At 33.1% G+C, this 25186-nt stretch overlaps 3 protein-coding genes across 3 annotated transcripts; 1 reads left to right on the forward strand and 2 right to left on the reverse strand.

Annotated features, from left to right (window-relative positions):
- Positions 1-2857: 2857 nt before the first annotated feature.
- On the reverse strand, positions 2858-4549 carry TRIADDRAFT_50973 (uncharacterized protein; the record flags this gene model as incomplete). Its single annotated transcript, XM_002116983.1, has 5 exons — positions 2858-2951; positions 3052-3123; positions 3212-3305; positions 4376-4377; positions 4524-4549. 5 exons carry the CDS (start codon positions 4547-4549, stop codon positions 2858-2860), a joined length of 288 nt encoding a protein of 95 aa, XP_002117019.1.
- An 817-nt stretch (positions 4550-5366) lies between these two features.
- Positions 5367-12650, forward strand: TRIADDRAFT_61017 (uncharacterized protein; the record flags this gene model as incomplete). The annotated part of the gene is made up of 14 exons (XM_002116915.1): positions 5367-6542; positions 6977-7161; positions 7545-7773; positions 7871-7969; positions 8052-8163; positions 9043-9281; positions 9383-9488; positions 9789-9934; positions 10023-10220; positions 10328-10466; positions 10757-10830; positions 11120-11311; positions 11647-11868; positions 12330-12650. The coding sequence occupies 14 exons, from the start codon at positions 5367-5369 to the stop codon at positions 12648-12650; spliced, it is 3438 nt and encodes a 1145-aa protein (XP_002116951.1).
- Positions 12651-19057: 6407 nt separating this feature from the next.
- TRIADDRAFT_31676 (uncharacterized protein) lies at positions 19058-20665 on the reverse strand (the record flags this gene model as incomplete). Its single annotated transcript, XM_002116984.1, has 5 exons — positions 19058-19219; positions 19299-19494; positions 19591-19793; positions 20063-20204; positions 20553-20665. 5 exons carry the CDS (start codon positions 20663-20665, stop codon positions 19058-19060), a joined length of 816 nt encoding a protein of 271 aa, XP_002117020.1.
- Positions 20666-25186: the final 4521 nt, after the last annotated feature.

A 25186-nucleotide genomic window follows, 5' to 3' on the forward strand; every position in this document is an offset into this window, starting at 1 on the left:
TCTTCTGCTAATGAATACCCTAAGTAAGCTATAATCTAATCATTTTGTTGACTATATCTATATACTAGCTGTAACAGAATTTTGGCCTATAAGTACTATCGTACGCATATTGTGACACTGATGATTGATTGTTTCATCAGCGCAATGGCAAACGACTAATAAATTTATTTTTCACTTTCATTGAATTTTCAACTATTGCAGTATTAGAGGATTTCAATCAGCTAATAGATGAATTTGGCAATTTCTTCCAGTGAATTAATATCATCCATCTTCATCCATTTTGGGGTGGACATCACTACTAACGAATAGATACTAGTAGCCTTTCATACATATTGCAGTAGCGAGAGCCTGTTTCGTGTTAAACAATCATACGAGTACAAGACGTAGAGTATTAATCATCAATCTTTCGATCGTCATTATTGAATGGATTAATATCATCAACTAACAAGTACACTTTGCAAAAGTATTCCAGTACAGTAGCATCTATTCAGGCATCATTGCTACGGTGAGTTATCGCTTGGCGCTAAGACCATCGTACAATATGCATTATCGATTTTTTGATCATCAATACCAACAAGGACTGCATTAAAGCACTACCATACCAACCATAACAACTCAACTAAAATACAGTAGCTCAATATCTTGAATAATTTCGTATGCAAATTGCAAAGAATTCACAATATACATTCATGCATGGTAGTGAAGTCTTGCTCCATATTTCAGTCAAGGTACAACAACACACGTTGGCAAATTTTCCATCATCATTACAGTAAAGCAAGGAACCAAAACTTAACTACCTTATAAAATTGGACTAATATCGTAATGTACAAATCTGCAATTTGCAAAGAAATGATATCCAAAACGATTGACCAACCTGAAGAGTTTACCTTCAAGTACAGTCATCCATTTCACTACAAGTATCAATCATACGGTAGTAATATAATTCTTAGTCTCTATTCTACAGTGTATATCCACTCTACAGTATAATTATATCAGTTAAAGCTCGTTCCATCCATTTCGATTTACCTCAGGTCAGTTTGGCTGAGCAACTTTGCAATTGCACCATTCGATTTATTCATATCAGCAGTCTCCATGGTGAATTCTTCTTATTAAGCGTAAGCATGGAAATTGGAGATGCTGCCCAACAGTCACTTGCCAATTTCCTGGTCTTAGTATCGGCAATGCTAAGTTAAAGCTGGATTGCAATTATCCGTTGGAGAACTCCAAGTAAAGAAGCTAAATAAGACAGCGATCATTGATTTCCTCCAGCTGCAGCCATTCTGCAGAGATCCGAGGTAAGATTGAGATGTTGATCAATTTATTATAGTATAGGACAGCCAGTTTTTACAGGTACAGACTGGGTGTAAACGAATGGTTTGCGATAGTATACTCTCTTTTAACTGCGCTAAGCCGAACACGTGGATTGTATAGTTTAGACTATACACTGTATAAAACAAGAGATTTCAGTATAGGGAATATACTACCTGCTGCTAGGCGAATTATCGACAGTAATGTCTGTCTGTAATTGAAAAAAAGCCAATGTCGGTACGCCCGTATGTCCGTACATCTAGATGTCTTTAGTGCCTTAGCAAAGGGCTTCGTCCTCGAGCTCATCGCAGAATAAGCTAGAAGCATAGTCTCGCTCCAGTTATCTGAGAGTTAGAACCATTTGTACGCTATGATTCTAACATGGACAAGCTACTGGTTTTATAGTTTAGTGCACAGAGCTATAGAGAAAAGAAATACTTGCTCAAATACCCAGGAATCGAATATAATTTAGCTCGCAAACGTCTTTGCAACTATAGTATCAAACAATTATAAAATTATACGACTAGGTCAGCCAAGCTATGGTAAAAGTCCATTTTGTTCGTATTATAAATACCAGTTAGAATATCACAAATTTAACTAGATAATTTGCGGTTGCCCACAATATTAAAAGGAATATAGCTTTCTACTGTATGCAGCAAAGCAACATTGCATAATGACTATCCGAGTATATACGCATACTCTCTCGTGTACTTGTAACTTAGCTTAAAAGAAAAGAAAGGAGCAGTGTCCTTAAAAACTTGATGATAGAATAATTCATCAACTAGTACTAGTACTAGTACTAGTACATTCAAGATACTGATCTACCTCGATAGCAGATTGGTAACATCGGCTAACCTGATAAACTACGAGTATTATAGTTTTAGTACAAAAAGGCTCTATGACAGAGCTATAAAATACAGAATAGAGAGAGAAAAATTCCTAAATTATGCCCTATGGTTGAGCATAATTAATTTACAACGCAAATATTAGTACAATTAATCACCAAGGGGCTCTTAAGAAGTCCCTGAATCAGCCAAGCCGAAAGTCTATTTTGAATGTATTTATTAAAACGATTCATCGCCAGCTATAATACCATGCATTTGTACAGATAATTTACGGTGGGTTGCAATGCTAAAACAATTAAACCTTTCTACTACAGGTAGTAATGGTGATACTGAGTCATGTTTACCACTAGATTAAATTACATCATTCCAGACACGGATAAGATATAGAATAGGTAAAAGACAGTTTTAACATTGCTACATGAAATTTATGGAGATGAATCATAAAGTTAATGATATAAAATTGGTCGACTTTTATCAATTTACATATGGAGGGCTTATGAAATGAATCAAACAAGAAAATGATAATTGGTAATAAAACATCCACTCCAAACATAAGGTTAAACATTTCCTGCATTAGCAAATTTGTACAGAAAAGTAATGCCAGACAATATCTACTGTACGTAGTATTTATACACCATGTCGTTTGAGATGGGCAATCTTAGTATGTAGAGAACTAGAACAGAATCATGGAAATAGTTGCAGTCTCATTTTTCTGAAACAATCAATTCATTGCAACTCCAGTCTTCATAGCTCCCATCCGGTAAGAAACGACGTACAATCATTGGGATTTTATTAGCTCTATTGATGAAAATTTTAAATTTGGGAAGAGTTAAATGAAAACTCTAACAAGACAATCTGAATAAGCTGGATAGTGAAATTGCTTCCTATAGATACTCACTTTAACTCTTTTAATGCAATTTGTAACGGATCTGTTTCCCCTTCTAATTCAACCATAACAGGAGCGTTCATACTATAATGAATTGATATCATAACAAGTCCGTAAACATTTTACGAGAGGACTATCGTCAATTTCAAAAGTCATTTTCAATTAAATCAACCTGATTTGTAGAGCTCTCGTTCCCAAGATTCTTGCTCTTTCATATTTCGTCATGTAAGGTTGTGTTGTCCTTTTACTTGGATCCTGCCGTTGATCTATTTCCAGTATAAGTAATAGAAATCAAGCTTTGCTATCTTGCATACCTTGATACATTTGTTTAAATCATGAATTATCAACGCTAACCTCTATTGACTAAGTAAAAAGTATTTGATCGCCATGGCGTACAAATACTATTTAACATACTTAAAGTATGCAACTCTATGATTTTTTACGATGGGCTAATCATAACAAGCTAAGTTTCCAGGATATAGTTTCATATTCGATTCGATATTCGTATATTATGATGAATTTATTTAACTATCATCAACACTACTCTATCGATTGAATGAAAAGTACTTGATCTATATAGCATATTTATGGTGTCAACTATTGCATGCTTAAAAGTATTTAACTGCATGATTATTTATGATTTGCTAATCGTGATAAACAGAAGTTCTAGAATACATCATTAATATTTCATTCATACACACTATGATGAAATCATTTAAACTATCATCAACACTATATTCCTACATATCATAATGCACGAATTTAATCTATCATTAGCGTTATCCTCTAATTAAATAAATAAAGTACTTGATCGATCTTGCGTATAACTACCACTTGCCTCCCTAAGCTGGCAACTGCGAAGAGTATTTGTGACGCATTACTCGTAAAGTACTTATGTGCTGTATTTCCACTACGAACTTAAACGATTATCATCATCATGGTATCGATTAAATATCCAAAGCAATAATCCTTAGTTCAGACGTATTATGATGATATACCGTAGACTAAATTCGATATCGATTATGAGAGTTATGTAAGGAAAATTAGATTAAAACAGTAACCCAGTTTAACTTGCTATGCAAAACAGAACAAGCTTTGCCAATCTCTCATCTTGTCATATCTAACCTGCTTGGGCAGCCTGCACGGCCGCAAATTCATCACCATCTAAAGCATTTTGCTATAAGATAAAAGATAAATGATGGCATCATTCCATTCGGTTCAAACTAGTACCTCAAGGTGATAACATAATCACATAACAGGGATATAAAAAGATTTGAAAGATGATTTTATCAATCATGATCAAACCATCCATGGATTTCGATTGTAAGACACTTACATCTTGATAATTATCGATAGGTTCTTCATCAAGATCATCAACATCGTCATCAAATCTACAAAAGGCAGATACTATTAGTTCTACCGTCCAATATATCCATCAAAGCTCAATTCTACTACAAAATCAATTCATTCTATCGCCAATTTACCCGTCGTAATCGCCATCATCCGCCATGCTGAATTTGGATTTTGAAAAGGAACAAGTGGCTTATGCGCATGACGACTTACATTGTCTTTCAGTCTGACTTTCCGTACATTCTTCACCTACTGTATGTCGTGCTATTGGAGTTCCTATAGCAAAACTATATTCTAAAGTCATGTTCGATACAGTATACTATAAGCATCACTGAAATTCAAACAAAGCGTGACAAAGTGACGTCAACTGTCCTACAGTACTAATCTGCGATTGGATGACATTACTTTTATTTTAATAGTACAGTACATCATGCATACTATATTGAATAGCATTGGTGTATTTCTATGCAACAATGGATCATAATTTGGGTACAAGTCTATTTTACTATCAACTTTAGCAACATATATAATGTCACCCATGTTACAGTATCAAGCATACCGGGTGACATTAGTTTTGATCTGCTGTCTTGATATAGCTATACAATACACTAAGATATTAGCTGCCATAACTATAGTACATTGTCTCAATCCTACAGTAAAAGTACTCTAGTACTAGTCGCGATGTTGCTAGGCAACTCTACTTGCATACTTTCCATATGGAGGGATAGCTCAGAGCTGGCATCTGCATTCACATTAGTCATCAGCTCTAAAATTAATTAGCATGCAATTGTAATAGTCAGCTATTAAATGCTACCTTTCAAGCAGTCATAAAGACATTAAATATTGATTGCCTTTTCATATCAAATTGTATTTCAATGTTTAATTAATGTGATTATCAAGGATATAAATAAGGAGTAGAAATGCGCGTAAAATCGGAAAGATTGTTCGCTATTTCAGTTGATTTCGATCCATAAGCGATGGGAATTAGCCTTGGTTGTCAAAGTTCCAATCAACCTGTTCAACGTGATACTTTTAATATACCAGTCATTCGGATCGATCGACCTTCGAAAGAGGCACAAGCCGAAACAGAATCGGTGAAGAGTAGCATCGATGATAGTATCAATGACCTTTCAAATGGGAATAAGCAAAGTCAATATGCTAGAACAAAGTCATCATTGGATGACAACAAGGATGAAACGGTAATGCAAAACGACGATGAGAATGGCAACATTGTAGCAAATAGTCGCCAATTAACGAATACTACCTCTAACGAAGAGGACATTACTCCAATGGAGAATTGTTATAACGATAAGCTAAATTTTTCGAATGATATCAATGATGTCGACAAATCGATAATGGATAACGCTGTCAAAGCAGTACAAGATGGTAGTAATGAATGTAACGTTACTAAGGACAAACATCAGAACGGATCCATGATAAATAAGACTATGAATTTGAAAGAAAATCATTCAAATCTTGATGAGATTAGTAATAGCTGTAGTAATGTTTTGCATCAAGCAGAGGATCCTGTTGAAAAACCTCTAGATGAAGTACAAAATAAAATTATCAATGATATTGCCTCAAGTAAAGTCGATTTTAACCGCCATAATCTTCAGACAGGAAGCACTGCTAGCAATGGTGTCGGAGATACTTTACTTGCGGCTACTGCTAATCAAGAAATTGTAAGTAAAGATGACCAAGGAAATCATAATAGTGATAGAAGCGATAGCAATCATGTTCAAGATAACATTATCCATTCTTCATCTTCTGCCGTGGATGAAATGATAATCAATAGCCAATGTAAAGAGATCGGAAGCGAAAACAGACCTATAGATAAATTACAAAATAATATCAACAATTTAACTAGTGAAGAAGAAAATCGTCATAATATTAACCAAACCATGACGTCGTCGCTAGTAGTAGATGCTACGCCTAAAAATAGTAAAGAAATAGACTTTTCTACCCAATCCGATCCTCAAAATTTGCAAGATGTTGTAGATCGTTGTTGGAAGGAAATCAATCAAAGTCGAAATTCTTCAGATAACCCTCAAAATTCGAATATCAAGAATAGAACAGGATGGCAGTGCATTCGAATATTTGTCTCATCGACGTTTTCAGATTATCATTCGGAACGTGAAGTGCTTGTTAAAAAGGTAAATATATAAGAGTAACTATTCATACATCATTGATTGTCTTTGATATTTGTACACTCGTAGAGCTTTATAATTTGAAACAATGTTTCAAATTCAGATTAATATATCATTGATTACCTCCAGCAATCTACATTTTTAAAGCGTTACAATTTGAAGCAATGTTTCAATTTCATTTTAATATATCATTGATTGCCTCCGGTAATTTACATTCTTAGAGTGCTACAATTTGAAGAAACGCTTTCAATTTCCATGAATTTTAAATTGCTTTATTGTACTAAAGTTTTGCGGTCAGAGTTTTTATATATATCAAGTCCTTGAGACACAATTGAGATGTCGTAGTGTCTGTAAATGATGGCACCAATTTTTTGATTTGTCTGCGTGCTACAAGGATTAAAATTTCAAATGAACTAAATGACTTGTCTTATAACACACAGGTCTTCCCAGAACTTCGTGAGTGGTGTGAAGAAAAGTGTCTCTATTTGATTGATTGCGATCTTCGTTGGGGGGTACCGAAAGATTCAACTACGGAGGAAGTTTTACTGACCTGCTTAGAGGAAATTGACCGATGTCATGAAGAAACTGATGGGCATCCATTTTTTATTAATATGTTAGGAGACAGGTAAGAGTTTTAGCAACGTATAGCTTGATAGTTATCAATTTTTTGCTTTTGCTAAAGCATTACGAGATTTTTTCAAACTAATTTCAACAGTCTAGAATAACAAACTAACGCATGAACGATTCTCTGTTTTGTTTCATAAGGCTTTTTATTTCTTAATTACTGCTAAGTAACAGATAATAAACTAGTGTTTATGCTGACTTATTAAATAAATAGAATATTATAACTTCCTCATTATAAACACAGACTCATTATTGGCTCATCATTGCTCTAGTTATATGCTGACATTACTTAATTTTAAAAACTTTTAAATTGGAACTGGCAACCTATCATTTGCTTTAAATAATAAATTTGGGTCATTATCCAATTAATTTTATGCTATTTAGGTATGGATGGACGCCGTCATCAGATCAAGTTGCCGATAGTATTGCACAAAAGTATAATTGGATCTTTCCTTTATCTATAACTCATATGGAAATTTTACATGGGGCCTATCGAAATTGTAATCCGAATGCGGCTTTCTTTATTCGAGATTCAAGTATTCTTAACGACATACCAAAAGAATATCATTATCAATTTAGTGATAATAGCTTATTGTCCAAGCTACAGTTACAGGTTTTGTTTCTTTTCTACAAAAGAGTTACAAAAATATTAGATACTACGCTATTTTCATCTTATATGTAATAATTACATCTCGATATACAAAATACAGACATTAAAAGAACACCTGCAACAAACGATGTCTAGTCAAGTATTTCATTATTCGTGCCAATATGACGGGATAATATCGCCACTTGGTGAACAAGAAAAGGTACTTAAGTTGATCTCTATAGCTAAGCTTTTTTTCTTCGCTTAGTAAAATATTTTACGCTGGTTATTTCGAAAACTTCCAGATTAGCCTTATTGGGTTAGACGATTTTGCTGAGAAAGTACTAAAATTTTTCAAGACTGCTATCGAACGGCAATATCCTACTATCAAAACGGAAATATCTCCCTACGAAATAGGTTAGTAAAGTGTTATTTCAAAATTTATAATTCTATTTAATATCAAGCCCTTTCGTTATTCTTGACTGCAATAACTTGAATGAAGATTACGTGCAGCTATTTGTAGATATCCACTCTCCTATGTTTGATAGCTTTTGCTTTCGTACCATATCCGAACATCATTTCCTATTTTAATGTATTTTCGACAGCACTGTTTGAACATTATGCATCAGTGATTTTTTCGATTTATGTCAAATCAGCTAAGCCTAATAAATACAGTAGGCCTGCTACGGTACTATGTTTCCTAAATTATGGAATTAAAGAAAGTGTTGTTTCTCACAGCATTTCAATGTTATATGTTTTGTCGATTATAGTACAGTGTGTCTACTGATTACGAGACTTTTAGAAAAGTAGTTGTTAAGCGTTACAGTAGATATAGTACTAAATCTTTCGATAAATTGGACTAGTAATCTGTAGAAGCAACTCAAAGTAAGTACTTTACGTTGACTAGACTAGTAGACTTGTCAGGAAGTAGTCTGTGACAAGGCCATATATCAAGCGCTAGCTATTGCATAAAAAGCCATACTACTTTATAAAATTTTGCTTTGTATAATATCCGCATAGGCGTTGATTTTAATTGAACACCGACGAAGATTTTCATCATTCATCATAAATTTTACAAATATCATATTTTTATTTTATTATCTTACTGCATATAACTATTCCTCTCGTATTTTGGCACCTTGAATTTTATCCATAACCATACTGTAGTAAATTAACGGGCATAGATTCTCGCCATTCCTTAATCAATTTGCAATGATGATTAATATGAGCAAGAGGTTATGCAATTTTTTTTCAATTTTTTTCTAATTTATGGATCTCATTTTGTTCATTTTAAAGAATTTGCAAGTCATGAAATATTCATGCAAAGCCGTGGCAGGCAGGTTCTCGGTAGAAAAAGTGAGATCCAATCTGTTGTTCATTATGTTACTACTGCAAGCAATCAAGCCTCGGAAGATGATAATAATGATCAGTTAAAGACTTATTCTGATGATACGGTTTCACCGTTAGTTATTACTGGTGCATCTGGTATGGGTAAATCGGCATTAATGTCAGCTTGTGTATTGACTTTGCAAAAGGTAAATGAATTCGTAGGCGTTAAGCTTTACAAAATATTTTTATTAACATGATCGCTTTTTCCATTTGGCTACATTAATTTTTTATTACCTTTACTCAATAGATGAATTTCGACGTCTTTTATCACTTTATTGGAGCTTCTCCTAGCTCAACGAGTGTTCATGAGATGATTTTGAGAGCTTGCTTTTATATGAAGGATCGTTATCGCGGTAAATAAAATATGAATTTCGCATTTCCTATTTCGACTTTCTAATTTTATCATTCATAAAAGACATTAAGCGGTACGGTCCTGGTATTTTGATAGATGATTTCAAAGATTGATAAAATTCTGGATCTAAGTCGATTAATATTAATTCAGATAATTAATTGAATATTTGAAATGTTTTACCGCGAAAATTTCTAACATAGCCTACCTGGAAATGGCAATGTTTTTATTCGATTATGTTATGAAGTTAATCAAGCGCCGTGTACTAATTGTTCTCACATTTTATACTATATCAAATTTTTAGAAAAGTTAAAAGCAAGTGATGAAGATATAGACAGTTTGAGCCGTATTTCAACATCAGAACTATTTCACTATTTTCGTCAATGGACGGAAGATATTGCGACCGCCATCACTTCACCATTTGTGCTTATTTTTGATGCCCTAAATCAGGTAGAATACCAAACCTAGTGAATTTATTTGTATCACTGATATTATTAGCTTGTTAATAGTATACAGTGATCATTCAATTAATATATAGTTAGGAAACTGTGATCTAAGTTGGTTACCCAAGAATTTACATGGAAAAGTAAGAATTTTATTTAGCGCTATCGATGGAAGTGCTGAACTGAGCAAACTGATGGAGCATCCACTGCAACTGCAGCAACTTCAGCTAACGCAATTGGATACTAATGCAAGGAAAGAAATTGTCGTCCACATATTAGCTCAATATCGAAAAGTAATTCAAGATCGATTACCTATTTGATGGACTGATTTATATAGTTATAAAATCAGCAGATATAAATCTTTATTGATATTCCTAATATTTTCTCACAATTTCGATAGTCTCTAGATCAGATTCAGCTTGATTTGTTGACATCATACCCTGCCGCATGCAATCCATTATGGCTTGCATTAGCATGCGAAGAGCTGCGAGTTTTTGGAATATTTGAACAAGTTACCGATAAGATTAAAAGATTTTCAGGTGCTTGAGATTAAGTTTAACTTTTGATAAGTATATTCTTAATCAGTCATTCTTATACTGTATTCTATTGCTGTAACTGGTTTGTTATCCAGTATTAATATTAATTTGTGTATGTGCTAAATATCGTTTGAGAGTATAAAATTTTTCACGATCAGAAATCAGCTAATCTCGAAATATTAATGGATATTTCTACCACAATTGCATTAAGGAGTTAGTTTTTGTTTGCTGCGTACTTGAATATTTACTAATTGACTAATGGGCTTTTATGTGTGTTGAATAATGTTTTACAGAAACCTTAGAAGGTTTACTAAAAGATATTTTGGAACGTATTATTAGTGAAGATAACTATGGCATAGCCAAAAAGGTGAATGGCAATCAAATGTAACAATGCTTCGTTAGTCGATCCATTATTTTAACTAATTATATTGAAATCATCAAACATGAGAGTAATGATATTTATTAGAAGCCAAGATTGTTTGCTTATGTATAAGATATCATGCATATTAGAGATTTATTATATTGTTTCATAATTAATAGGTCATTTTACTAGTTACCCTAAAAGTGTCTAGCGTAATAGCCTATTTCGCTTCTTGGTTAGAAATTACGTACTTTTGTTAAAAGCTCTAAACCTAGGTTGTTTGCTTTCGTACTAGATATTATGTCTAATAGAGACTTCTAGGCATGGACTATATGAAATCGAATTAAAGCAAGTATTAAGTCAATTAGAAACCTTACCTATGCTTGCTTGGGCGCAAGCTTATCGAGCGTTAAAGCCTTTCTTAAGGAATTACCAAAGCAATCAAGGAGTCGCCGTCCTAGATTTTTTTCATCGCTCAATTAGCAAGGTATCGGATATTTAAATATAGCATAATTGAGGTAATATCGTCTTAAACTATTATGAATGAAACTAGGAATGTTTTACTACGTGATAATTCTTACAGAATAAGCAAATTGCAACCATCTCATTACTTATTAAATATTATTTCATCAATCCTAGTTGTAGCACATAATTCAGTGCAATTATGAAAAGCTCTTATTGCACATTAAATAAGAAATATCCAACTTCTAACTAATACGTTATCACATTTTATTATTCGTGAATAGTTATGCAGATGAATGTATACATATACATTAAATTAATCATTATTGCATTGCCAATTCTCCTTTCTTTCAATTTTAGACTGTTCGAAATGACTTCCTACAAAACGATAGAGCAACTGTTAATAGCTATCGGAAAATGTTAATTGAGTACTTTGAAAATAGTTGTTCCGATCTTGAACGTATATGTCTAGAATTGCCTTATCAATTATTTGAAATTGGCGAGAAAAAAAAATTAATTGAGTTTATACGCGGTAAAAGGTCTGTTCATATGCCACAGCATCAAAAGCAATCGTATTTAAGGGTGAGACTTACTCGATAGCTTAAAATATTTGATGATAATTACGTATAGTTTCATATTTAAAATGGTGTAACTGAGAATAATTAGTTAATTGATAAAAATTAATTAAAGACTTTGGTAGTTAAGAGAATTACTTATCTACTGATCCAGCAATTAAATGCACCAGCTTAGCTTGGCTAAGTAGTAATACAATACATAATTTAGTAGCAAAAGGCAAAGATAAATGCTATAGTTTCGCGCTTAATTACCCGAGATGCAAATGCTAGATACATCTCTTATATCGAAATAGAGATTGCCATATTAATGTTAAGATATACTATGATCATGATTAATTTTAATGCCATTTTCCATAATATTAAATATAGAATTGTATAATACAATGTAGAAAATGTAAATTATTATCGTCAATAGTTTGAGGATGGCACTTTCTACTGGATAATGTCTTTTCACTTTTATTTTCTTAGCGACTCCGATGTCAAAATTTTTGCTTCAAGAAAGAAAAGCAAGCAGTAATTTGTCATATGTGCCAGTATAAAACCAATGGCCTTGGTCAAGGTCCATTTTTAAATCGTGATGCTTGTATAATCTGCGGTGGATTTGTATCATCTCAAAAATCACCAGTTTACTATTGCATGAGACATAATCCCCATCCGTTACCTCATTGGAATAAATGTGCTATTTGCTCAAAGCAAGTTCAAACAAATACGCCTGGTATGAAACCAGTCGATGCTAAAGTTTGTATGATGTGCTATGGAAATGGTTCAATGTGTGCAACCATAGGCTAACAAAGTTAGAGATTGTCCGCCAGACAATGGCTTAACACTGCTATAGTTTAAATTTAGCTGTGCATGTATATAGATATACTTATATATATATATATGGTATGCCTAGAGCAGGTACTATCGTAAATTCATAAGTACGCTATTTAAAATATGTTAACGATAAATAATAATTATACTATCTTATAAAAAGCTAGAAATTTCATAGCTTACTGTCATAGAATTGATAATAGCAAACATACACAACTAAAATTTTTCTTGTTAATCAGCTGCGTATAAAATTTTTATGGATATGAAATAATCAATTCTTAGTAGGCATAAGTTTGTAAATAGCTCACCTGCTCGAAGTACTTCGTGATTACTGTTAATAATCAACTTTCTCGCTTTTCTTATTGAATTATTTTATCGAAAAGAGACAGATATGTCCGAAACAATGGAGTGTCAGGGTTAAGTATATTAGCTTAGGCATGATACTGTAGTGAACGTAAACGTTTACTGCTAGGTATCATGATCGATTATTGCCAAGAATTTCTAAATAAGTTATTTAAATAAAACATTATTCGCGTTGTTTGAAGAATCTGTATTAACGGGTTATGTTTGTATAGCTAAGGAAAAGTTAGAGCTTTTTTCATGCTACAGAAAATATCGTCTCAATTTGCGAAATGAAATAAAAACGACTTTACCAAGGTTATTTATCGAAGCAGTTTTACATGCCAAATTTAAATGTTTGATGTTTCTATGCGTAACTGTGGTCAATCACTATTGCTAGAATAATACAACGGCACCTATGCACATTGTGTGCAGTAATATGGATAAACTACAATGTAGCAATTGTATTCGAAGCTAATTCGTATAGTTAGCCGAAATGCAGACAGCGCAACATATGCCAAAAATTTAGGACATTTTTTCTTATTCAACTCGTATACTCGTATACGAAGACGTATAATTTAACAAAAATAAGAATGTGAGCAGCTAGTAGAAATTTTTGCAAATTTATTAATCATCGTTTAATTTTTGATACACTAGTAACTAAAATGCAAATTTTAGGAACCAGTAAAATCTGAAAATAATATTTATATTCAACATAGCTAATATAAGGAAAGTAAGCGAAAATATTCGATTTCTCGAGAAATGATAAACCGATTCGAATCAGGAGTAACATGATCATAAGACCGGAACATATTACCCCAGTTTTTATAATACTTACACATACATACAAGTAAATTTCACAATTAACGTATGCAACTTTTACATTTAAATCGAAACAAGATAATGAAAAAATTGTAGCAGATATAGAATGAAAGGTTAAACTTCTCCGATACAATTTTTAAATCTATATAACAGAAATACTTTGTCATGACTGATTAGACGTAGCATCCACAACCGAAATAGTATAGCAAAGAGGATCTGCTACACTGGATGGCAAAACACGGATTTGGCAAGCTCTGCTACAATTACACACTTCTCCGGGCTTAAAAGATCTTACTATGGTATTATTAGCTAACTCCGGAATATTACTTGAAGCTTGACGTTGTAAATGCTGCTTTTGTCTTTCTACATAATTTAAACCACTATAACTGATAGAACTTTTCAACTTTGAAGAAGCTTCCGGTTCAATGCTTTCTCTTGATGAAACTGAATCGACTAAGACTGTTCTGTGATCAGATAATGGATAAAATTCGAATTCTTCACTAGAACTCAGATTGATCTCATTCAAAGAGTTGTGTGCTGTAAGTTTATTTCTAGGATTACTGCTTTCGGCTATACGTGCATCATTATTCTCTGAACCGCTAGCTTCTATCATTTCTTGAATTGACAAAAAGGATGAGTTTGGAGTTAAGCTGGAAGATAATTTTGGATCCGGCTGTACTGCATTGACGGTTTCAGTTGTAGTTAGGCCTTGATTGCTAACAGATTTTTCTAACGATTCTGAATGAGTGCTTTTCTGACGTAAATACTGTATATAGTTTGGATTATATTTGCACAATTTAACAAATGGCATCGGAAGATTACCACTAACTAAGGGAACAACCATTACAGATACAGAAACAGTGGCACCAGGAACTTGTGGTATCGTGACTATTCCACAATTTCGCCCGCACACTATCCAAGATGAAGTATTTACTTGGATTGAATATAACAGGTGATAATGATCTATTGGGGATTCAGAATTTATCGTACTATTATCATTAGCATGTTTCTTTCTCGTATCTTTGATTTCAATCTGTAAATTGCACGGCAAACCAACAACAATGGAATCACAATTTGTATCCGGATGGATAAAACTGTTAATGGTATATAACATCTACCACCAAAATAAATCGGATATTAGAACAATAGACATTCATACAATAATAATACAAGATTCTTTCTATTACCTGCACGTTGGCTAAACTTAACCTATATATAAATTGAAATGGTTCGACGTTCCTATTAGCTTCACTCTGTATGAAAATTGCATAATAATTAGTAGAGCCCTATGTAATATCAATTCTAACGTGAAGTAGGATGGTCACCTTTTCATCTACCATACTATAGTCAACAAGTAGCGTACATATCTGCTGCAGTTTCTCATTCGATAGCTCTAATGACTCTGTGTCTTTTAAGAGAAACAATAGAGTTTGCCAACATTAAATTTATTGTGCGTTAACGACTTAAAATTAAACAGAACAGGAATATATTCTTAGATACTATATTACCATTATTGTTATACGTAACTTGCCAAAGCAGCGAAAGGGTTTGATTTGGATGCAATTTCTATACATCATAAACAATATAAAGGTTAAAAACCCTACAAGACAAAGAATCGAATTTGCTCTGACTTTCCAGTTACTCACAATATTGCCTGATTTCTTAACCGGAATTAAGTTGATTAATGTTGCATTATCGCCTCCGCTCGCTATTGAATTTGCTTTTAAACTAGCTTCTTCTATATTTATAATTGTCGGCAATACTGCTTGTAATATGATATGAACAAAATTTCTAAATAGATGGGAAGGCAAAGAGACCGTTAAAGCATAGACTGTAATGACGGTAAACCTGAAATAGAATGGGGAATATCTATACAAACCTGATGCCTGTCAGTTGCAGCTTTTGTTTCAAAATGAACGGTTCATAAAATATTAAGGTAATGATACAACTATACGTTGGTGGTAACCAAAGGCAACGAAGGAACAACTACAAATATTTGGAACAGTATAAAAAAATTTAACTTGGTTCATTTTAGATTATGCAAGTCAAGACCTACTACCTGGTGTGAGTACTTTACCAGCGGATCATTATCAGCTGGTTTTCGATCAGTTTGAGTTCGACAAGATACTATAGACAAAGCTTGATGAGCTAAAAACTCCAAATCGAAGCTAATTTCTGCATAACTTTCGCAAGCAGGCAACGTTACTAATATTTCAAAGCTATCTTGCATTTCTTTGCTATTGATATCTAAATCTACGACCACGCTCTCATCTGTAATTGTAAATACAGGAATAATTTCGTATGCATAACTATTAGCCTTCAAACATTTTAGAAATGATGTATTCATAATTTACAAATGGTCGCATCAATTGTTACTGAACACTACACTAATTACCAATTGGTTGATCGTGAAGACGTTTCTTAGCACTATATGAAGGCTTCGGAATGAATTTTAAACCTGTGCTAGAACATAATTTCAGTTGTGAACCAGACGAAATTGCAGTAGAACCATTAATTAATTTCACGTTAGCGTTTTGCTTTGCACCGGCAATGAATAGTTCTACGAAAAATAAAATATAAATATTTCTAAATATTCATATACTAGTAATTCACTTTTCATTCAGGTATTTATACATAAGCATGATTTTAACCTGATAATTGGCCGTGGCTGGATATATCGATCCTCGGAGGTATAAAGATAACGTTAAAACTGAATTTATCATCTTCAACTCGTGGATGGACTAAGGTCATCTTTTTATTTATATTGAGACTAAAGGAACGAACTTGATATTCCCCATCTTTACCGATCTAAAGAGCAATGAACGCATTTGGAATTATATCTCGGTATCGGCTTACTTATGGGAATACTGTCTCGTGATAGGTTCAGAAATGAGCCGTGCATAGAAGCAATGAAAGACGTATACAAAAAACATTCAACACAATATATACCTCTCCAGTTACAATAACTGAGTTGAGTCCTGGTCTTAAAATTGCCTGGTCGCATACCAGATGCTTAAAGTCACTATCATACGGCTTAATAATGCTGTTACTGTTGTGCTCCGTATCTAGCATTTGAATTATTTGTCTAGTTTTCTTTGCATCTTGGTCGCTTGCGGTGGTATCCAAACTAGACGATTCCGAGTTGTTAAGGTTTTCGTCGCTAACTCGCAGAAAATTAAACATATCAACCGAAAAATCTGATCCTGATGAATGAAGCGAAACTTTATAGTGTAGCGCTGATAAACTACTGGTAGGAACAGATCGATGTAACTCTTCAGAATCATTGTTTTGTCGTTTTATAGCTAGACTAAGGGCATTGCATTTAATTTCCTATTTCAAACATATCGAATATTGCAATTAAAAGTAAGAACAACGATATATCCACGAATAACATAGTCCTACACTATTACCTTGGAAGAATGATTAAAAACGTCAACACATACACGGATACTACCGAGTGATATTTTATCAGCGTGATCACTCATTAGTTTAATAGTTTTTACTTCCAATAAAGGCATCATCGGGAAGCACATTTCTTCATCTATAAGTAAATATATCGATTAATCGCTAAACGAATACAAAGGTAATGTAGTGTATTAACTTTATATTATTCAAGATAGTCACTAACCAATACCGTCTATGGAATGTTCCAAATGCGAAGAATATTCCAGTCGCTTTTGCTCACTAACATTACAATTCGAACTCAATATGATGCATGACAAAATAAATGTACATGGAAGTTAAGGCATGAATAACGCATCAAAAATTTTCATAATAAAGCTTTAACTAAAGATAATCTTTACAATCAATGAGCTAAACGCGAATCTATCACAAAAATCTGACTAAATTTTCACTGAAAGAAAGTTATTTCGTCAAGCAATAGTTTTACTACGTTATACACTTGGTAAAGATATTGTTTTTCTTCCTGCAAGTACTTTTCACATTCAGCCAGGATCAATAAAACATCCTCTGCAAGCTTTTTCCAACCCTCTATAACGTAAGTATCAAATGCTTCACGTAGTAAGACTTCAGCGCGGTCATACATTTCGCATTGTCTATGAAATATCGTAAGCAAACATTAATACTGTTATTGCCATAGTTGTGTACGTGCATATAGAATCTAAACGTACATATAGAAATTAGCTAGCTCTTTCCCAATTTGTCTCGCTCTTCGTAGTCTACCGACGTGTTTAAAATTTTCTAACGTTTTACAACATAATTCCTAAAAATATATATATATATAAATACGAAGCCTAATTCTGTAATCATTACGGCATCTTTGAATATTGACAGAATATCACATTCTTACTATATAGTATTTTTGAAATTCCGACTTAGAGTTTAAAGCATTGCGCAATTTGGAGTAGGGACTGTTCGGTTCTGTTATATACGTAAAAAATTTCTATATATTTATCTATAGAGATGCAGCAGACAAACATGAATATCGCAAGCAAACCGTTGCTCTCTACGGTTATTCCAGACAGCAATTCACAAGCACATTGGAGATGCTCCGACTGTTGTGTCATTTTCGGTATTAATCCGCACAGTTCACCTAGTACCAACAGCTGATATCGAATATACAGTTATAGGAATGTCAACTTGCCAAAATCATGCCATTGTGTAGCTCACTAGTATTGTACTTACTTTACTTCGACTACAGGCCCACAAATTGCAGGTATGGACTAAAATGGAGCCATTGATCATAAATTTTGACTCAATTTTATGAAGTAAAGTCATGCTGGACAAAAAGACCCAGCAAGCGTGAGCGCCAGGTGAAAGTGTTGTCTAAAAATATATTTAATTTATCACTATTGAGTGTGGCCACTAAGAATGTAATTATTTAAAGTTTCATTACATAGCTGAAAATTATTACTCAATAGAATAAAAAAATTAACTAGGATATAGTAAGTATTGCATGATTGCAGGCTCTGCTTGCATACCTTAAGTACCTCCAATTCGTAAGAGCAAGTGGACATAAAATTGAGTAAACTTTCTGCAGCTGTTGCTGGCTGATTAAGTCTGATAAGCAAATTACTTTGTCTGGAGAATATATAATTACGAAAGTCTAAAAATGTAACATTTCTTGAAGATATTAACTGAGCCTTGAAATCCTTGTCGTAATGCCATAGTACACCATTCCATGATTTATACTGATTTTCCAAATTATTAAACCATTTTATCGAATCTAAATGGAAGTATGACATTTAATATTAGATATAATTTTACAATTTCGAATTTAAAATATTCAAACAAACGAGTTGTATCTTTATACCTTTATTTATTGCATCACTGATAAATTCACTTAGCAAGGCATCTAATTCGCGGTACTGAATTAAACATTCATCATCCAATCCCATCAATTCATATACAATGGCTAACTCTTCCTAGATAGGATTATAAATTACAAAATGTTTCAATCGTTAAATTACAGCTCCGCTAATGTGCGTTAGTATGTTGGCATACTTGTAATCTAAAGTAGGTACAATAGTTCCAATTTGCATCATTTCTTTTATTGCGTATCAATCGTAATTTTTCTTCAAACTGTATGAGATGAGTACTAAATGATATTAATAATAATCTCCTAAGTCTGTTCGTTAGGTAAGTCCAAGATTCTAATGAACGAGGCATTTTGCTCGTAGGATCTACCAATTGGAAGCATCTATAGGATGCCAATTAATAAGGAATAGCTAAATTTAGCAGGCATAGAACATTTTAATTTAAATTAATTATAAGAGTATAAATAAAAAAATGTAACCTATCCTGCTGCTTCGTGATGTTGAAATCATTTCTAATCTTATCGTACACAGATGATTTCGTCAGATTTAATTTTGACTTCATTCTCGAGCCATCAGCACTAGTAATAAGGATAATGCACCAATCATTTACATCGTAGTTTTTCAGAGTTCTTAACCATTCACTTATTTGCAGTTTGTGCTTAGTTTTATAGGTATCCAAATCCTGTAATATATAATTCGCTGCTTACAATCCTATCTTTTAGTTGAAGGCAGAAACATGCAGTACCACCTCATAAAATATAGACTATTAACATGTAAAATAGTCTACACATATATTTAAAGTAGAGGTGAAAAATTTTATCACAGCGAATAACTCCAGATTACGAAGAGCTCTCAGATTTAAAGATATAGTTAAATGCTATAACTCGAATTAGTTTTCAATACTTGACGTAAAATAAGACAGAAGTTAGGATACTATCAACAGTATCTTACCGCACAGTCGGTAACGTAGATGTGGAAGAAAGGCACTTTATAGAGGCTGTATTTGGATTCGTCTTCAATCTTGAGTAAATTTTCATCAAAGACAGCAAAATCAACATTTATGGTGACATATTTCGGTGGAAAGTTGAGGGATCTGAAAAGATAATAATATGTGCGTTGTATCAGGATTATTAATGGTAGGGTAATTATATGGATCTAAATAAACTATACTGCGGTAATGTTTTAATGTAAGTAAGATACATCATATAAAAGTTATTAATATACATGCATAATGCAGTTGATGCTGCGAATAAACACAGATTAATGCCAGGGGCATTTACATTAAGTAGAAATATACATTTAACAGTAAAGGATATTTCCAATTTTTAGACTCAGTCTTAATGATTTGTATTAAAATTTGCATCTTTCTAAGCTGAGGTATACAGACATACAAAACATTTGAATATAAAAATATCGCAATATTAACTCGTCATAACAGTACCTTTGAAATTCAATTTCTTCATTTGGCAATCGAGAACAGAGATGACGATATAACAAGGTATATAGCTCTCGATCTCCAAGACCTAAAATAGTATATCGGTAAAAAAAACACATGTAATGATGGTAATATTCATAGTATTTAAAACTCGTTTTAATAAATTTAATTCTATGTTGTAAGATTATTGAATGTCTACTATAACCTTGAAATGTTGATGATCCAATAATGTTGTAACACGTATAATACATGCTACTTCTGCATTATAAAAGCTCATATATCAAAACTACACTACATTAGTAAACAGGTATCGTTTGCCACGTAGCTCCATCCATATGCACTATACGAATATGTTGTGTTAAACTAGGTAGGGGCATTTTACATTAACTAACCTGAAAACATTAGAGTAATTGGCAAGGGTTTGAAGCGTAATCAAAAAGCCGAAATATCTTATTCTACTTTGAGTTTGTAACTACAAGGTCAAAATGATTAACTAATAACTCCACGAAATGAATGTGTAATGCAATGCAAGATAATGATTTGACTGTGTTCAATTTCTACTTGTATACCATGCCGGGTTGGTTTTCTTGCTTATGATATCGCTAAGCGTGCTGAACTATGATGTATACTAGGCCAAGTGACTAGTCTACGATATTTTTTTGTCTGGTATAACCGACAGATTACCACAAGAAATCTAATGGAAAAGCATTCTACTGATATTCTTCTCCATAGTGTATAACAGGGATAACCTAATTAGAATGATGGTGTTAAACGAATAATGCAACTTCCTTCGATGTTCTGCAAGACGTATTATTCTCTTAACTACACGACCAGTTATGCAATATCATTTACCTTTTTGGCCTATATTGGATTTAATACTGTCCCATTATACTGTATTGAACTGCAACATGGATAGAATGCACAATGTGTTCTGAAATACTTGATTTCTTGCTTCATGATGTATACTTTAGCGTGAACTATGACGACGTCCAGTACAATTGATTACTTTAGAAAATTAAGTAATAAGCTAGTCGATTGCTTGTATAGCTGTAACACGTATAATGCATTTACTTCTCTATTATGCAAGATTTATTACGATTCTAAACTACACCAGCCAGCAATGTTTTCATGCTAGATATATGATATAATCATTCTCCCTTGTCTATTTTGCTCATTCTTATCGCATTGTACATTTTCTACGGCATCGTCATCTTGTCTATCTTATAACACTTTCTCGAGCTACCTTAACTTACAAAATTAAAGTGATTAACAAACAAGTGTAAAATACTTAGGCGTACATGATACAATAGGCTTGCTTTCTGCCATTCTTCAAGTGGTCCAGGAATTTGAATCTCGTTGTGGTGAAAAGGTTATCCTGGTAGGTGATAATTCGACCTTGAATCACAGTTGTAAAATTTACAATGGAATGAAACGTTTCTTTGCTCAAAGCCACCAATAGTATAATAAGTAGAAGACAGTGTTACTATTTTCTTGGTCGATTACCAGCTTTCAAGGACTAGAGAAGGAATAATCCTAATTTTTTCAATAGCATGGATTGAACTTGTTTACCTAATGGCTGCAATGCTCGAGCTGACTGATCCGGTAGTTATGACAACAGCAGGAACACGACTGCACAGTTTAAGCAATGGAGAATGACAACGCCATGACTTGACAAGCAGCCAAGAATGATGATTAAGACAGCTACTTCTAATGATTTCAAGGATTAAAGGGAAGGAATGACTATGCCATCTGGGAGAAATGGAATTAGTTATAGCTAAAAAGCTTTGGAAAGAATTTGCCAAGGATGCTATGCTGTACTGTAGCTCTTCGAAAGGTAGTAGTGGAGTAAAGAAAGCAATTGCAATTTCCTCATACTCTACGTCTACGACGTAGGTCATGTTTAGGCATAACTCCTACTAAAAATGGGCAGGGCAGCAGGCAGCCACCCGTGCGTTACATACAGTACATGGCACTGTATATGTACAATATATTGTACTGTAAAAAGGTTCCACTGTACTGTACACTGTACTGTACTGTACAAGACGACTGTCTTCTTCTGGGTCACCTCCCATATTCCGTGTCCAATCGTCCTCTCCTGTCCACAGACAGTTGCTGTTGCTATGGCTATAGGTGGGCGTGGATACGGCATGCCTATGTTATGCTGTTGTGCTGAATTGCTAAAATAGAGAGTGTAGTGGTGATATTTTAAAAGTTGCCTATGGATCTCATACAGTACGTAAAAACAGCAAAGAATAGGTATAGTAAAAGAAGTTAATGATCTGATAAGAAAAATCCAAACTCATGTAGTTCCATAAGCCATATCGATACTATAGGATGCAAACTATGATTGGATGTCAATTTATACTTTTTATCCTACATTGAACGAGTTCTAGCTTTTAACCATGGAAAGTTAAGAAAAGGAAATAATCGTTATACACATTAAATCCAATCAAGACATTATGCAAATAAAATATTTCATAAACGATAGATTAAACCTATACATTGTCACTGTAAGTCAAATCTTAAAGGATTTAAATTATGTCAAATTTGTGCAAATAACTGCACTAATCATTATTAAACGGGTACAGTTTCATTAGCAAGATTTAAAATTACAGATAATAATCAATTATTAATCGTAGACTTTTAAGATTCCCGATAATTACATTATGAAGAAATTATCTATAAAGCAAATAGTTAATCAGAAATTGATCATAATTGAACAATCAGTAATATTGAATTTCTATTAGATGCATATTGTTATTGGCACAATCCACAACTAAAGTTTTCAGATAACTCTTTATCGTAAGAATTCGATGTTTACAGTTTCTAGCTTCAAGTATGATGCATGATTGCATTTTATGGTATCAAGTACAATTATTGCGGTGGAGAGCTCGATAATTTAGTAAAGTTGAATTCGTAGGCTTCAAAGTTATAATTAATACGATACACTGTTATTAAGAAAATAAGTTTATTATATTAATTTACGCTGTAAATGGCATATGGTACATAAAGTAAATAGGCAGCTATAACAATCATAATTATAAAACCAACAAAGATATGAAACAAAAATGAACAATATTTCTACCCTTGGGGTAGAGCACGCATAGGAGAAAGACTGCAGAACTATAAATATCGTATAGTATACCATAATTAGGCACAATTGCATGGTGTGATGGAGATTTATTTCATAGAAGTTCAATCTAGTTAAAACGTTAACTACTTTTGAACTGAACTAATATAACAAGCAATCAGCAATCGGACTGCAAAAAAAGAACGTACCATATGCTATGATTGTGTATGCAATCAATCTTGTTAAAGCGCACTTGTTAAGTTATGCTGTTGCAAAAATATCACTGCACAACAATAATGCTGCAATATCGTGTTGTACCGTAAGCATGAGTATATGCTTATAAGCATAGATCTGTAATTTACCTTAGGTAGCAACATATCAAACAACATATTTAGCAGTATACTGGTACCTATAGTAACAAAAACGTAGGTAATATGTCATGCCATATCTAATGGTGCAATTTTTACTTTTACTACGTCGAAATATATCACTAGATAATTATAAATTTGATCTTGTTAAAACTCACTATATCTTGCTTGAATCGCATGAAAATAGCTATTAAGTCGTAGTAAGAAACTACCATCTCCAATGACCTAATAAATGCTTAAGTAATAAGTCACACTATATGTGGCATTTTTACTAGATCTGTTACCGTAAAATATATCAGTAGTTTATAAAAAGCTGGACTTTATTAAAACGCACTGTTTTGCTTGAGTTATATAAAAATGGCTTTCAGGTTGTAGTTATAAAACTAGTGTCTCAAACAACGTTGATTAATATATTCAATTCTATCCTATTACTCTCAGTATAGCGATGCGTAAAATTTGGCGTTCGACTAATGTTTTTAATAATATTTCATAACGTTGTAATAAAGTGTCTTCTCCATAGTACAACAAGAACTGCTGTTTCTTATAAACTTCACTTTATTAAATAAGATTAGGTTTGTCTTATAACTACCAAGGATTATCTAGCTGCAATACGGCTATCTCTAGACTTTCTTAATTAATACGGCAATTTTCACGATTTATATACAATTAGTTACGTAATGATTTTCCTTCAATGCAATCATATCTTAACAAATATGTCATAAGGTCATATCTAAATTTGCTATCGTGTTATCAATGCATAATTTACGCTCTTAATTAAAGCGATACAATACAAATCTCAAAGTACTAACTTACTTAGCGCAGTCTGTTATCATATCAGAACTAGTAGACCCCTCACTCGTAACACGCAATATATTGTACATGCACAATTTCCTGACTGAGCATTATACTGTATATACACAAAATGGTTCACCTGCAATTTACAACTTCATAAATTAATTAAACCAAATTAAATTTTCAATGTTGCTTTCTGTAGTCTTAACTTAACAGATAAAGTACTATAAATTCTCGATTAAATAATATAATTTTATGATTTTCGTACGGTATATAACGATACTATAGCAACGTGATGACCTGTAAGAAACGCGTAGTGCGTACTTTTCTCTCCTTTTGGGGGGGGGGGGGGGGAAAGTGGAAAGGGGAAAGGGGGAAAAATGGTAATATAAGGATCTCAAAAAAATTGC

Source organism: Trichoplax adhaerens, genomic scaffold (genome assembly GCF_000150275.1).
Source record: "Trichoplax adhaerens TRIADscaffold_19 genomic scaffold, whole genome shotgun sequence".
Taxonomy (NCBI): Eukaryota; Metazoa; Placozoa; class Uniplacotomia; order Trichoplacea; family Trichoplacidae; genus Trichoplax; species Trichoplax adhaerens.